The following is a 13786-nucleotide window of genomic DNA, read 5'->3' on the forward strand; positions in this document are numbered from 1 at the left end:
AAACGGTGAGCGTACTCTTCCCTCAGGAAACATCTGGGCCAACGCTCCAGCTTCACAACCGATCGGCGGAGAGAAGAAACGGGGGGCAGAGGTGGGAGGGCGTCGTCGCAGCCGGGTTTTTACTTTTAACTCGGCGGTAGAGGAGCCATTATAGGGGCGACGAGGAAGTGACCCTGCAATTCATTGTTTCCACTGAGGACTCCTCCGAGGCAGCGAGACCTTCTATTGTACATCGAACATATTTCCAGAAGACTGGGTCCAGGTGTTACGGTCGCCAAATAAATGTTCAGTAGTCTTTTAGTTTAACACTTCTATCTGCAGTTCACCTTTGAGCCACACGAGGGAGCCTGGATGTACATATTCCGATAATCGTTGCCAATTTAAAACATTGAATCTAATAAACGAATCCTCATACATCGTATGATATCTTACGTAAAGTTACTCCTCATTTTTCACTTTTAAAAGAAGTCTCTACTGCCGACTCGTCTACATTTCACACCTCAGCTCAGACTTGTCAGGTCCAGACTGACATAACAGAGTCTTATAATGAATTAACGCATCTGGAGTTTGGATTTGGCAACATTTGGCCTCTGTAAAAAAAAACACATTAAAAAGGAGCCAACTGGCTTCTAAGCCCAGAAGCCCACAGTACCACCTCATCATAAAGCCCATCTGAGAGTAAACTGGTTCACACTAGTGCTTTCTTTTGCTGTATGTTCATCATTATGCAATGCAGAATGATGCAGGCTCCAATCATCACAATTACAAAACATAAAAACAATCATTTGTGTCATTTAAGAAATAATATGTGAATGAAACCATAAGTTTAATAGCAAAACGAAGCCACCTCATAATTACTCCGACCCCAACTAAACAACATGAAGTGTTACACTAACAGAGTCACATATGATAACTGATAACGTAATATTAACCGTTTATGGACGAGATGACGTTTGTTTGTCTTCATATCATGAAGGAGATAAATATGTTTCATCCAGATTGTGATGCAGTCTTTAACAGATTGTGTCCTTTAAAAACAGTTTAAACCTATTCAGTTGTTTTTTTTATTGTCAGGGATTTATCTTCCACAAGGAAAACAATGTTTTGCTCTAATAATAATAATAATAATAATAATAATAATACTACAAAAGTGTCACAAAGTGGAGCTAGGCTACCACTCAAATACTCATATTACATATAAAGTCATCTCCCAACAAGCTTATCAAATAGAAAGAAAAGCTCAAAAGCTACTGGCTCAACATAATTAATAACTCTTAAAACAATGGTTGTGTCATTTAGGAATCTTAGTAAATCTAACTCTGTTCACATCTCTTCAGATTGAAGCTATATTGTGAAGCTAGCCATGCTAACATTAGCCGCCTATAGCTGTGCACACCTGTTCATCACTTAGCTGCTGCTGAAGCTAGCCTTCCATTAGCCTCCACCAGACAGACACTCATCTCTTATTCATGTGAATATTAATGTCTCCAGCAGCCACGGCAGCGCGCACATGTTACAAATACACATAAATGTTGTAACTACACATAAAACATGCTACACGTTGTGTTCTTACCTGCAGCTGCACCTCCACCTGGTCAGGACGGTCGCGCCGCGAAGCGCTCGCGCACGTTGAGGGGGCTCTCTTTACGTGCGCATGCGCGCGAAGACAAGGCGCCAGTTAATAATTAACCCAATTGAAACGTTGTCCAGCCCAGTGTCTAAACATATAGAATGATAATAGTATACATTAATGTTAAATAGTCGGTGTTTCTCATAGATGTGGTTCAGGCTTCAGCAGGTGTATTAAAGTTAAATATTAAAAAGGAGTAATTGTCTTGGTACGGTCCGGGAGGAGGGGCCAGCTGAGTTATTATGATGATAATAGAATCATAATAATGATAATAGGTATTAGTGAGTCCTGGGGTTAGCATGATAGCATGCTATCTGTGTGACAACATGACATTACAGTGCTAGATTTAAAATGACAGTTTATTCATTTCAATAAAACAGTAATATTACACAGTAATAGGCTTGGCCACATTAACCCACATTCACCAGAATCAACAGGAGCACAGCCCGATACATTATTAGCTCAGAGAGACTGTACCTTTGATCATTACGCACCATAATAAATCAGCATAGAGCATCATAACGTGATCTTTTGCATAAGTAATGAACGCATGAATCACGAGAACAACACTCCTCCAGAGGTACAGATTTGTTATTTTCACTTCATTCAAATGAATTAATTTAATCCAGAGAATTGAATTGAACAGTGGGAAGATTCCAGTGACCAAAACATAAAGTAGAATAAATCAAATTATGTTATATCTATATATACTCTCATTGATATGGAAGCCCTGAGAGGGAAGTGAGAAGAATAGAATACTGGTGATCGATGTTTTTCTTACTTATTTACTTAATTTATTCCATTTAAAATACATTTTTTTGGTTGGTGAAAAAAGTATGTATATATATATATATATATATATATATATATATATATATATATATATATATATACTTTTTTACTTTAATACTTTTATGACTTTTTCGAACATTAAAAAGGTGCACTTCAACCTCTTGTGGCTGAAATGAGTATTACAACAACAAACACTTTAAACACTTTTCTGGCGGTGTAATGAACGTAAAAAGATGATCCTGGTCTTATTATTTAAATCAGACGTAGAACATAAATCACCAGTTTGTTTGTTATTCTCACTTGCGTCTCAGGGCTTCTGTACTTTTTTTAACATGTAAACTAATTTAAAACAACGTATGCAACAAGCTGCAGTTTGAACTAATCATTGACCCACAGCATAGACCCCAAAGTCAGAATACATTTGAGTATTTTGTATCAAGTGATTGCACACAAAAAGAGACGACGCAGTGTTGATTATTACAGTACAATGATTCCACACCGGCCTGGAGATGAGGGCGGCCGGTCATGCACATCACGCCCGAGTCCACAGCATGCTCCAAGGACCGGTAGCAGCCAACGCCATGCCACATTCACACCGTACAGAGGAGTCAGATTTGATCAAGGACACCATCGTTCATTTTAAACTGAGCCCTTTGTTGATGAGCCCTTGGGTCGGCTGCGTTCATTTCTTCTGGCAGTAGTCGCTGTATTTGGAGCAGGCCTTCTGCATGTCCGTCAAGAACCCCGGAACCCCGGTCTGTTGGAGACAGAACACACAGCAGAGCGTCCGTCGTGAACACGTGCGGCGAGGCGACCCACCCAGGCGGGGCTCGCTGACGTCAACCATCGCAACGCACATCTGCTCACAATAACGACGGAACGCCATAAAGCGGGCCGGAGGGACGAGGACCCGGGAGTGAACCCGTCTACCGCCCTCTTTTTAAAAAAACCCTCGTCAAAAGGTCTGTTTGAGCACGTCAACGATGAACATGTGCACATGTTCTGAACGTTCTCACGCTTGTAGCTGTTATTCCATTTAAATCTACACATCATCATATTATCGTCAAACCGTTTAAAGCAGCCGTTCGTCTTTATTCAGAGAGGAGCTCCACGTCTCTCAGTGACCTCAGGGTCACACTCACAACACCACAAACATAGAAACTATAGCAACGTGTTCGACACAGTCTGTCCTCTACGTTGATCATGATTTGGTGATTTGACTCATATTCAAAATATCCATAGACCCATCAGTGATGAAGATCACATGTTTGTTTTTTTTTACTGTAGAATATCATTATTTATTACAGATCACATCCTAAACAGATACCAGTACCATCATGTCATACAATTGTATTAATACGGTATATATTTAACCAGAGAGGCAGACACACTGAAAACTGATTTGATTTTTTTTAAGGATTTTAATTTAATTTAGTTTTTTGGGGGTTTTTTTGTTTTTGTTTGGGGAGAAACCTGAGTTCCAGGAGAAAACCCGACATGATATATATATATATATATATATATATATATATATATATAGATCTATAGATCTAGATATAGATCTATAGACCTATATCTATAGATCTATATATATATAGGTCTATATAGATGTGGTGGAATGAACTTCCCACTGACGTCAGGACAGCGGAGTCGCTGCCCATCTTTCGGCACAGGCTGAAAACCCACCTCTTCAGGAAGTGCTACCCTGAGCCTTCCACTTAGCGCTTATTGTTTTCATACTAGCTTGTTGCACTTATTGTATTCGTACTACTAATAGCACTAACTGTTATTCTTGTTTCTGCACTGTACTTTGGCTCTGAGTTATGCTCTGCTTCATGCTCTTAGATGCTTGTTTGGGAAAGGAAATGTACTTATGACTTCTGGTGACTAGTAGTTCTTTTGATTACCAATGTTGAATGCACTTATTGTAAGTCGCTTTGGATAAAAGCGTCTGCTAAATGACTGTAATGTAATAATGTAATGTAATATACTGTATCTATAGATCTATATCTATAGATACAGTATAGATCCACCACTTGCATCTCCATGGGCGGGACTAAGACGCGAGGTGAGGAGGCAAGGAGAGGAATCGAGGAGGCACAAAATCGGGGTATGAGAAAAACCCCTAGAGTCACATGCATCACAAACCACCACACCTCCTCCTCTAGGTTCTACACTACAGTCCTTTATTCATTCCCATGTGCAGCTGAAGAATCATAATCCCTTCAACCCGTGTTTGAACAAAGCTTTAAACAACGTTCTACTGTAAACAACCTGATCACTACATCGTTAAATCAGTTCAAGAACATGACGGCGAAACAAACTGACAGATTCAAACCAGCTGATCTCAGTGAGGAAGTGACCCATGTGTCAGTGTTCAGTGAAGCCAGAGACCCGTAAAGCTTCTAAACGGGTCAATCAGGTTTAATGCTGTGAAGGTTTTATGATCACTGCATACCCTCAGGAAAATCACTGTTACTCACCCCCGCTGCCCAGTTCACCAGCCAGGTAGGAATACTGCCACCGGGGTTATCGAAGTAATTCATGAAAACTGTAACGAAAACACACGAAAACACATAAAAACACACAAAAACACACAATAACACACAATAACACACAATAACACACAATAACACATAATAACACATGTTCACTGTTGATGTCGGGGCGGCAGATCATTGCTTCTTTTGTTAAGCAATCAATTGTTTTGTTTTTGATAGTTTGATCTCAGAAATGTAAGAAAAATGGTGTAAAATATGTTTTTTTACAAGTTTCCAGATCTCACATTAACAGTCATAAATCATAACGGAGGGCTGGGTGATAACCGCATCATGACAATGTGATAATATCTGGTTGTTTTACTAAAACTCAGTTTTTAAAATAATGATTTTTAAGCAAATTTCAATGAAAATCAAACAAATTGCGCAAGTTTTTCCTGTAAAATAATTAATTAACTTAAGAATGTATTATTTTATGTTTTTGCAAATATTTGCCTTCTTATTATGTATATTAATACTGAAAAAAATACATAAAAATCTATATCACAATATGAACGTATGGCCCAGCCCTATCCAAACATTCCATTTATAATTATAAAAGTCAAACGTTCACTGGAGCCCACAGCTGTTTCACATCTCTGCTGATAACTTGAACACATTTTTATGATTCTATTCATATTTTCGACACATTTGCAGCGGCCTCTTTATATTCCGTCGTCACCTTTCGTCCCGCAGCCTCCGTCGCTCTCCAGGGCGACGCTCTGCTTGTAGTCTTTGACCCGCAGCACGCCGCTGCTCTCCGCACACGGGATCTCCGGCGCGCTCCTGGCCAGGATCACGCTGATCTTCCTGCCGTCCACCTCCAGGTTCCTGCGCTCCCTCACGTACACGTACTGAGAGGGTTGGGGCTGTTAGGGAACTCTACAGACGCCGTGCTTGACGCTCACATTTCTTTGTCCGAGTGAAAACCAGAAGGATACGTCTCTGTTGGACAGGAGCACGGGGTATTTCACCTCCCAGTAGATCGCAGTCTGTCCACTGAAGTCCTTCTCATAGAGCTCTGAAGACAACAAAAGAAGGAAAACACGTGAAGCTTCAGAGCATTAAACATCAGAGACATCGAGGTGGATGGACACAGACGAATGCAGCTTTGAGAGGCTTTAAAATGATCTCACAGCAACCAAAAGATGCTGAATTATGATCTATCTTAACAGCAACAGTTGTAAATACAAGAAGAAGACTCTGCTACCACCGGACAACAAGACTTACCCCCAAAAAAGTGACACTTTGGAGACTTCGACTACTAATAGAATCACCACTTATAAACTAGGAGGCAGCTAGGACAAAGTTACCTGCATCACTGCAGAGGTGCATGAAGACAAGGGTAACAAAACATTAGAAAACATGACAATGAAAAAGTTATTCATGCATGAGGATGACTTCAACAGCACTGATGTGAATTTGAGGACCAATTGTGAAGCAGCACAGATGAGGAACAGTTGATTTGGATGGATTTTGTTACCTTTCACATATTTATCCCAATGTTTTCGATACGCCAAGTCCATGTAGACGTCTGCACACAGCTCCGCGGTGCAGCTGGCGAGCGAGCCGAACACTTTGTACTCATAGAGACGAGTTTCCTGAAAAACAGCACATGAAAGTTCTCTCTAGAGCAAAAATCAGACTACAGGCCACGCCCACGCCACGCCAACCGATCCCCTAAAAAAACACACACAATCTGTGTGATTAGAGCCAGTCAGCGTCTCACACACACACACACACACACACACACACACACACACACACACACACACACACACACACACACACACACACCCTCTCTCAGTAAAACCCGACACACTGTCACTGGTTCAGTGTGTCTAGTTGAAGAGAAAGTAAAAGTCACACCACGCTCCATTCACAAAAAAAACATCAGTTTAATTAAGGCTTTGGCATCAGACAGCATATTAACCCTCAATGATCACCGTACACACACACACACACACACACACACACACACACACACACACAACACGACCCTCTGGGTAGTAGAGCATCGTTAGGAGTTACTAGAGACTCAAGCAGCGTCTTCTTAACGATTAAACCAAATATGAAATGACTAAATAGCTCTCATAATTAAATTAAGAAGCAGGAATTACCCACAGAAGACTGTTAATGAATGAATTAATGAGGGTGTTTTTAATCATGAATGGAACTTTTTATTTAATAACTATGTTTAGTGTATACCGAGTTGAAGGCCGGCTCTTCCTGATGTCATGCATGTATTTAATAATCAGCTGTGAGGATAAGTGATGAACCGGTACAGCGGGTCCGACAGCGCTCTGGCGCTGTAGTTTCCGGGTACTTCCCACGTTGACCGCTAGGACGTCACCGCTGCGTTATTGTTTATTCATGTTTTCAAACACGCAGCATCGCGTTAAAGATGACAACCTCACATCACTCTGCGGAGAAACGATGCTGCAGACTCTGCAGAGGGACCGCGCCGCAGGACTCGTGCCTCATCCGGGTCTTCAGCAGTGTGTGTGTGTGTGTGTGTGTGTGTGTGTGTGTGTGTGTGTGTGTGTGTGTGTGTGTGTGTGTGTGTGTGTGTGTGTGTGTGTGTGGTTCCGTCTACCTTGTCGTAGAGCCGGTATATGGTGACCCCCATCGTCTCCACGAACAGCTCCCAGCCCCCCTCCAGCTGCGGCTCGTCCAGCTCCCTCCACGCGCTCTGGAACTCCTCATCCGTGAAGTGCGGCGACATGACGGCTCCTCTCTGCACACCTCCGTCACGAGACAACCGCGCTTCCGGTCACTGCTTTCAAAATAAAAGGGCGTGTGATTGACGTGAGCGCTAAACTACTACTAGGGGATCGAAGAATTTTATATATATTTAATATTATATTATATTATATTTTATTATATCATATTATATCATATCATATTAAATTATATTATTATTATATTATGTTATATTATATTATATTTTATGTTATATCATATTAAATTATATTATATTATAATATATTATATTATTTTATATTATTTTATATTATATTATATTGTATTATATTATATTATATTAGTATAGACAAACACTGAGTACCATTACTTATTATACATTATTCTGGTGTACATTGTCTTCACAGACTTGTTGACTCTGCTGCTATTAATCACACTTTAACGTGTCATTCTGTCTACTGAGGCCTCATAGTTTCTGTTCTTATTTTAGTTCATGTGCCTCTTATTATTTACTTCTGTTACTTTCTATACTTTTCTGTATTCATTGCTGCAGCAACTGACTTCCTCTGCTGCAGATCAATAAAGGTGTGTCTTATCTTGACTTATCTCAAATTGTATTGTTCATGTAAAGCTTTGTTTGAACAGCCCTTTGAGTCAGATATGCATAACTGGAAGCATTCTTGTAAATCTTTGCAAAGTAGAACATTACAGTTTTGTTTCTCAGTGTAGAAGCACGACATCTGAACACAAACCACAGGTTTCAGCTGTTGACTTGATGTCTTCAGAGAATAAGAGCCCAGCGTTGCTTTCAGTCGCTGGTTCAGCTTCTGTTTAGTGTTCCTCAGTCTGAGAGTCCACAGAGCTTCTGGAGGAGCCGAGCTGAGCCGCTGGACCGACCCTTTAACCAGGATATGAACCGGCGTGATGTCGTGAGTTCGCTCTGTAACAGAGCGGTGATTCATAGCCGTCATGTTGGTGGATGATGTGTTTCTTTTTAGTCGTTATTTCGCTGGATTTTTTCCCCGCATAATATTAATAATGATAATAATAATAATATATTGATAAATTGTGCCTTTCATAACACTCTTAGTCACCTTACATCACATAGGAATAGTAATAATTATTATGATTTACAAGTACAATACAATGTTATTATTATTTAGTATTTAAGTAAAAAAACAAACAATTTATTATCATTTTATTTATCACAAATGTCATTCTATTTAAGTACTAACAGTTAAAATCAACGGGAACACACTTATGAGTAGAAATGTCATGGAATAAAAGATATAATACAATAAAATATATTTGAATATAATATAATATAATATAATACAATACAATATAATATAATACAGTATAATATAATATAGTATAATATGATATAATATAATATAATAAAATATAATATAATATAATGTAATATATAATATAATATAATGTAATATATAATATAATATAATGTAATATATAATATAATATAATATAATACAGTATAATATAATATAATACGTATAATTGTGCTCCAGTGTCAGTGTCATTCCGTCTATACAGTAACGGAAATTAACTGATTTTAATTTCAGAATAAATGCTGCTAATGAACTAAGAGTAATTGCAACAAATGCTGCCAGCCTTTATTTTGTAAAAGCATCACCGGAAGTTGTATTTTGCTCCTTATTGTTGTGAACGTCGCGCTCCAGTCATCGATACTTGAAATAGTTGCTCTCAATGGGGACGTCAGTCCGACCGGCAGCGGACTGCGCAGAGGAGCCACCCTCAGAGGAGACGCTGTTCAGACCAACGAAGAAGAAAACGAACTCTTTGAATTAGATTAGAGTGGGAGTGAATATTTCATGAGCGGCTTGTTTCACTCAGAGGCAAAGTTTCCCTGCAGCAGAGGAGGATCCAGGAGAGACTGCGCGCCATGGATCGCGGCTGTGAGGTAACCAACCCTTCGTCTTTCTGCGCTGAGCTTCACGGAGCTTCAGCTCACTGCACAGAACGAGCTGCACTGCGGGTCAGAAGGTAGTTCATTCACTTTAGTGCCATGCTGGAATACAGCAGGGTTTACATTAACGGCGGTGCGGATTAATATGAGGGACATTTAGAGGGTTATTCAAAATAATAACTTCATCCTGATCTTCAGTTAAAGTACCATAAACGTGCAACATGCACACGTTTCAAATATAGTAAAATAAGATGAAGAAACATACTTCAACCCTCTCTCTCTTTTATTTAAAATGATTTGACTTCACATGTTTTTTCTGTAAATGTTCACATTCTCCTAAGTGAAGGGAATAAGTGACTGTAAACGTTGAGCAGTTCATTCCTCTGTCTTTGTGAACATCTTGCAACCATTCTTCTGAAACAGAAGCACAACTAGCATTAGTTTCATTGATTAGTAATCATTTCGTCAATAAACTATACTATTAAGTTCTCCACAACCCAACAAGATGTGTTCAAATTGTTTGTTTTATTTGACCAACAGTCCAAAACTCAAAGAGATTCAGTTCACAATCCGATAGAACGAAGAAAAAGGAATCAACTCCTGAAGAGCTGGAAACAATGAATGTTTGGTGTTTTTTGGAAAAATAACTAAACAATGAATTGGTTGTCTATTATTGTTGTTATCTACACTCTGTCAGGGGAAATCCAGGTGGAATCAACCAATTAAAAAACTAAATTAAAAAATGTGCAATTTCTTTTCCCCACCCAGGTTGTTTAAACCCCCTACGGCAATATGTTAATTACAGTTATTCTACAGCAGTATACTGCTAAATCACAGTAATCTGGTAGACATTTACTGTGAAGTTACAGTTAATTACAGTTATTCCACAGCAGTATACTGCTAAATCACAGTAATCTGGTAGACATTTACTGTGAAGTTAGTTAATTACAGTTATTCTACAGCAGTATACTGCTAAATCACAGTAATCTGGTAGACATTTACTGTGAAGTTACAGTTAATTACAGTTATTCTACAGCAGTATACTGCTAAATCAAAGTAATCTGGTTGACATTTACTGTGAAGTTACAGTTAATTACAGTTATTCTACAGCAACATACTGCTAAATCACAGTAATATGCTGACATAGCTAGTAAACCTGTTATTTCACACAGTAATTTACTGTGAAAATGATACAATGCCTTACTGTGAAAGCACTGCAACTGGTGGCCAGTGATTTATTGTGAATTTACAGTCAAATAATTTACAGTGTACATAATACATTACCACAGTAGTACATAGCCAGGACCCCCTGAAGGGGCCTGACCCACAGTTTGGGAACCACTGGTCTGGAGCATGTCAGAATGATCTTTCGCAATTCTACAGGGAAATGCTGTTTTTTTTGTTTTTTTTTAATGAAAACCCTGACAATGATGGAAAGTATAACTGACACTGTGCTGCCCATTTATTGTCAGTCAGACGTGAGTTGGGGGGGGGGGGGGGGGGAGCTTGTGAAATTGCTGGTGATTTCGAAGCTCCTCGCATTTCACGGAGCAGTTTGTAATGTCATATCCTGCGCTCTCCAGGGAATGTCTCAGCTCGTGCGGGGCCGAGCGGTCCTGCGTCATTCAGACACAACTCCCCCGACTGGGTCAGGCGGCGGCTGAGATTGTGCAAAGAGGTTACTTTAAAGCAGCGTGTGGAGGCGGTCAGAAAGTGGTGTGGAAATTGTGAAATGTGGTGTTGAATTGAAGGAGAAGTCTCTGTGTGTCCAGGGTTGAGCAACAAGTTTGGTTTCCTTCTTCTCCGCATAGACCGGGAGACCCTAGCAGAGGAAAGGAGGTCGTCTACGGGGAACCGTCTGAGGTTGGGTTAACAGAAGGCTCCTCGATCCTGCGATGCCAGAAGAAGCCAATGAGGACGCCATGAGAACGCCAGCGACACCAGAGAAGGCCAACAACAACGAGCGCCGCGCAGCCGCCGTGGTAAACATCCCCCTGGTCAATGAAATCCAGCTGACCGCCGCCACCGGCGGGGCGGAGCTGTCCTGCTACCGCTGCACCGTCCCCTTCGGCGTGGTGGTCCTCATCGCCGGCATCGTGGTCACCGCCGTGGCTTACAGCTTCAACTCGCACGGATCCACCATCTCCTACTTCGGCCTGGTGCTCCTCTCGGCAGGACTGGTGCTCTTGGCGTCCAGCGTCGTCTGCTGGAAGTTGAGACTGGAGAGGAAGAAGGAGAGGCGACGGGAGAGCCAAACCACCCTGGTCGCAAACCAGAGGAGAATTTTTACTTGAACCGGCAGTTTGGACCGCGCATCCTGGTTTTCTGAGAGTTGGAGAACCAGCCGCAGACAGATGTTGTCCAGCATGTGTTGGATTTCTGACCTGTAAAAGCTTTGACCGCAGACTCTCAAGGCCCAGATGCTTTGAACACTTGGTGAGGGATTTATTTGTCAAACAGACGCCGAGCATCTGGCCAGCTGGGAACTCAGCCAGCGGGAATGTATCACAATTAAGATGAATTACCACTGTGCGAAGCGATGTTGAGGAAGTCTCCCATTAATCTGCTGTTGGATGTGGCGGCTTTGATTGTAATGGGGGGGATTGTGGTTTGAAAGGCCCAGGAGAGCAGAAGGAAACTGAAAGACACAGGGACGATGATTCATGCCTCATTTACCACACTTCATCTCGGACATATCGGTTTGTGAAGCCTCAGCGATCATCTCACAGGAATTGATTAGGAATTGCCTGTTATGAAAGTATGGTACTCAATATGAGTTTTTTCTTTAAAATCTGCCAATATATTCTGTTCAGCATATCAGATTAGATGACATGTGACGTTCAAGAGAGTATCTAACCTTAAATATATATTCTCTTAAAGCACTGTGATTATCATAATCGTCATATTCAATATTAATAAAGTCTATTAACTAATAAAGTAGCCTAAGTGATTCATCCAGAATTGTGCAACCCAGTCGACACAGAAAGATTTGGAGTTGTTTGTTGGATACGTTGAATGTTGACATTTCTAAACCAAAAATAAGTTTCATATCAGCCTCAATAAACACTTGGAACAATGCGATGCGGTGAGTTAGGTTTAGGCTAAAACAACTTGGTTAAGCTTAGAACAAAAAAAATAGTTTTTAACATAACAACGTAACGCAACAACATGACGTAACAATGTTACAGCGTATAATGTATCAATGTAACAAAGCCTTTCACAGACGTTCTTACGTAACGCAACAATGTAACGCAACAACATAACGTAACGCAACAACGTAACGCAACAACGCAACACAGCAAAGTAACGCAACAACGTAACGCAACAACGTAACGCAACACAGCAAAGTAACGCAACAACATAACGCAACAATGCAACACAGCAACGCAACACAACAATGCAACACAGCAACGCAACACAACAATGCAACACAACAATGCAACACAGCAAAGTAATGTAACGCAACAATGCAATGTAACAATGTAAAGTCAACGCAATGTAACACACGGAACACCATCTATAAATAACGACTCTTCTTCCTTGGTGAAAGTCCTGTTTGTTTGACCCACCCACCGCTCCTCCCACCTGTCCTCACTGGACTTTCTCTCTTCTTGTACTCTTTATTATACCACATAACATTCAATAACGGACGCTTGTTGTACTCGTCGTCACTCGCTCTGACCAAATGCAAAAATGTCAACATTCCACATATCCAAGGTTTGCAGAAACATACAATGCCAACATTTTCCCTGGTGACTGGGTTGAATTGTGAGTAGCTTTGCTTATTTTGGACAAATTTTGGACGTCAAAATGAATATTGTTTTGGGTGATGATCGCTTATTATCCAGTGTACCTCCATACGGTAAAGAAATACTTATTGTTGCATATGTTTTGTTTCCATGTAATCATTTGCATGTATTAGCTGTGACCAGGACGCCATGAGGTTTAATAAACTGATTGATAACAAACACGTAATCGTTTCACAGCTGGGACAACGAGTTTCAATGGTTATGTTGAAGGGAACATTTTAAAGTTGAAATGTCAGTGCCCTCAGGTGGACAAACGATTTCAAGGCAACACTTGTCTTTTAATCATCTAGATGTAAATGCATTATTATTATTAATGGCCGACATCCACACTGATACTGAATCCGCATCGGTGAGGCTTTTACTGCTT

The 13786-nt window shown here is 40.4% G+C and overlaps 2 protein-coding genes across 3 annotated transcripts; one reads left to right on the forward strand and one right to left on the reverse strand.

Moving 5' to 3' along the window:
• Nucleotides 1–1971: 1971 nt before the first annotated feature.
• pctp (phosphatidylcholine transfer protein) lies at nt 1972–7707 on the reverse strand. Its single transcript, XM_068725838.1, has 6 exons — nt 7556–7707; nt 6443–6560; nt 5901–5980; nt 5642–5813; nt 4906–4973; nt 1972–3179 (listed from the first exon to the last, which is right to left on the reverse strand). Exons 1-6 carry the CDS (start codon nt 7682–7684, stop codon nt 3105–3107), a joined length of 642 nt encoding a protein of 213 aa, XP_068581939.1. The 5' UTR covers nt 7685–7707; the 3' UTR covers nt 1972–3104.
• Nucleotides 7708–9415: 1708 nt separating this feature from the next.
• On the forward strand, nt 9416–13580 carry tmem100a (transmembrane protein 100a). Of its 2 annotated transcripts, none has more exons than XM_068725847.1 (2): nt 9416–9604; nt 11383–13580. In XM_068725847.1, the coding sequence occupies exon 2, from the start codon at nt 11506–11508 to the stop codon at nt 11902–11904; it is 399 nt and encodes a 132-aa protein (XP_068581948.1). In that variant the 5' UTR covers nt 9416–9604; nt 11383–11505; the 3' UTR covers nt 11905–13580. The 2 variants fall into 2 exon arrangements, with proteins under 2 accessions (XP_068581948.1, XP_068581947.1); XM_068725846.1 differs by having other exon boundaries at nt 11422–13580.
• Nucleotides 13581–13786: the final 206 nt, after the last annotated feature.

This window comes from Cebidichthys violaceus, unplaced genomic scaffold (genome assembly GCF_023349555.1).
Source record: "Cebidichthys violaceus isolate CVI_PGR_0920_01 unplaced genomic scaffold, fCebVio1.0.p SCAF_36, whole genome shotgun sequence".
Taxonomy (NCBI): Eukaryota; Metazoa; Chordata; class Actinopteri; order Perciformes; family Stichaeidae; genus Cebidichthys; species Cebidichthys violaceus.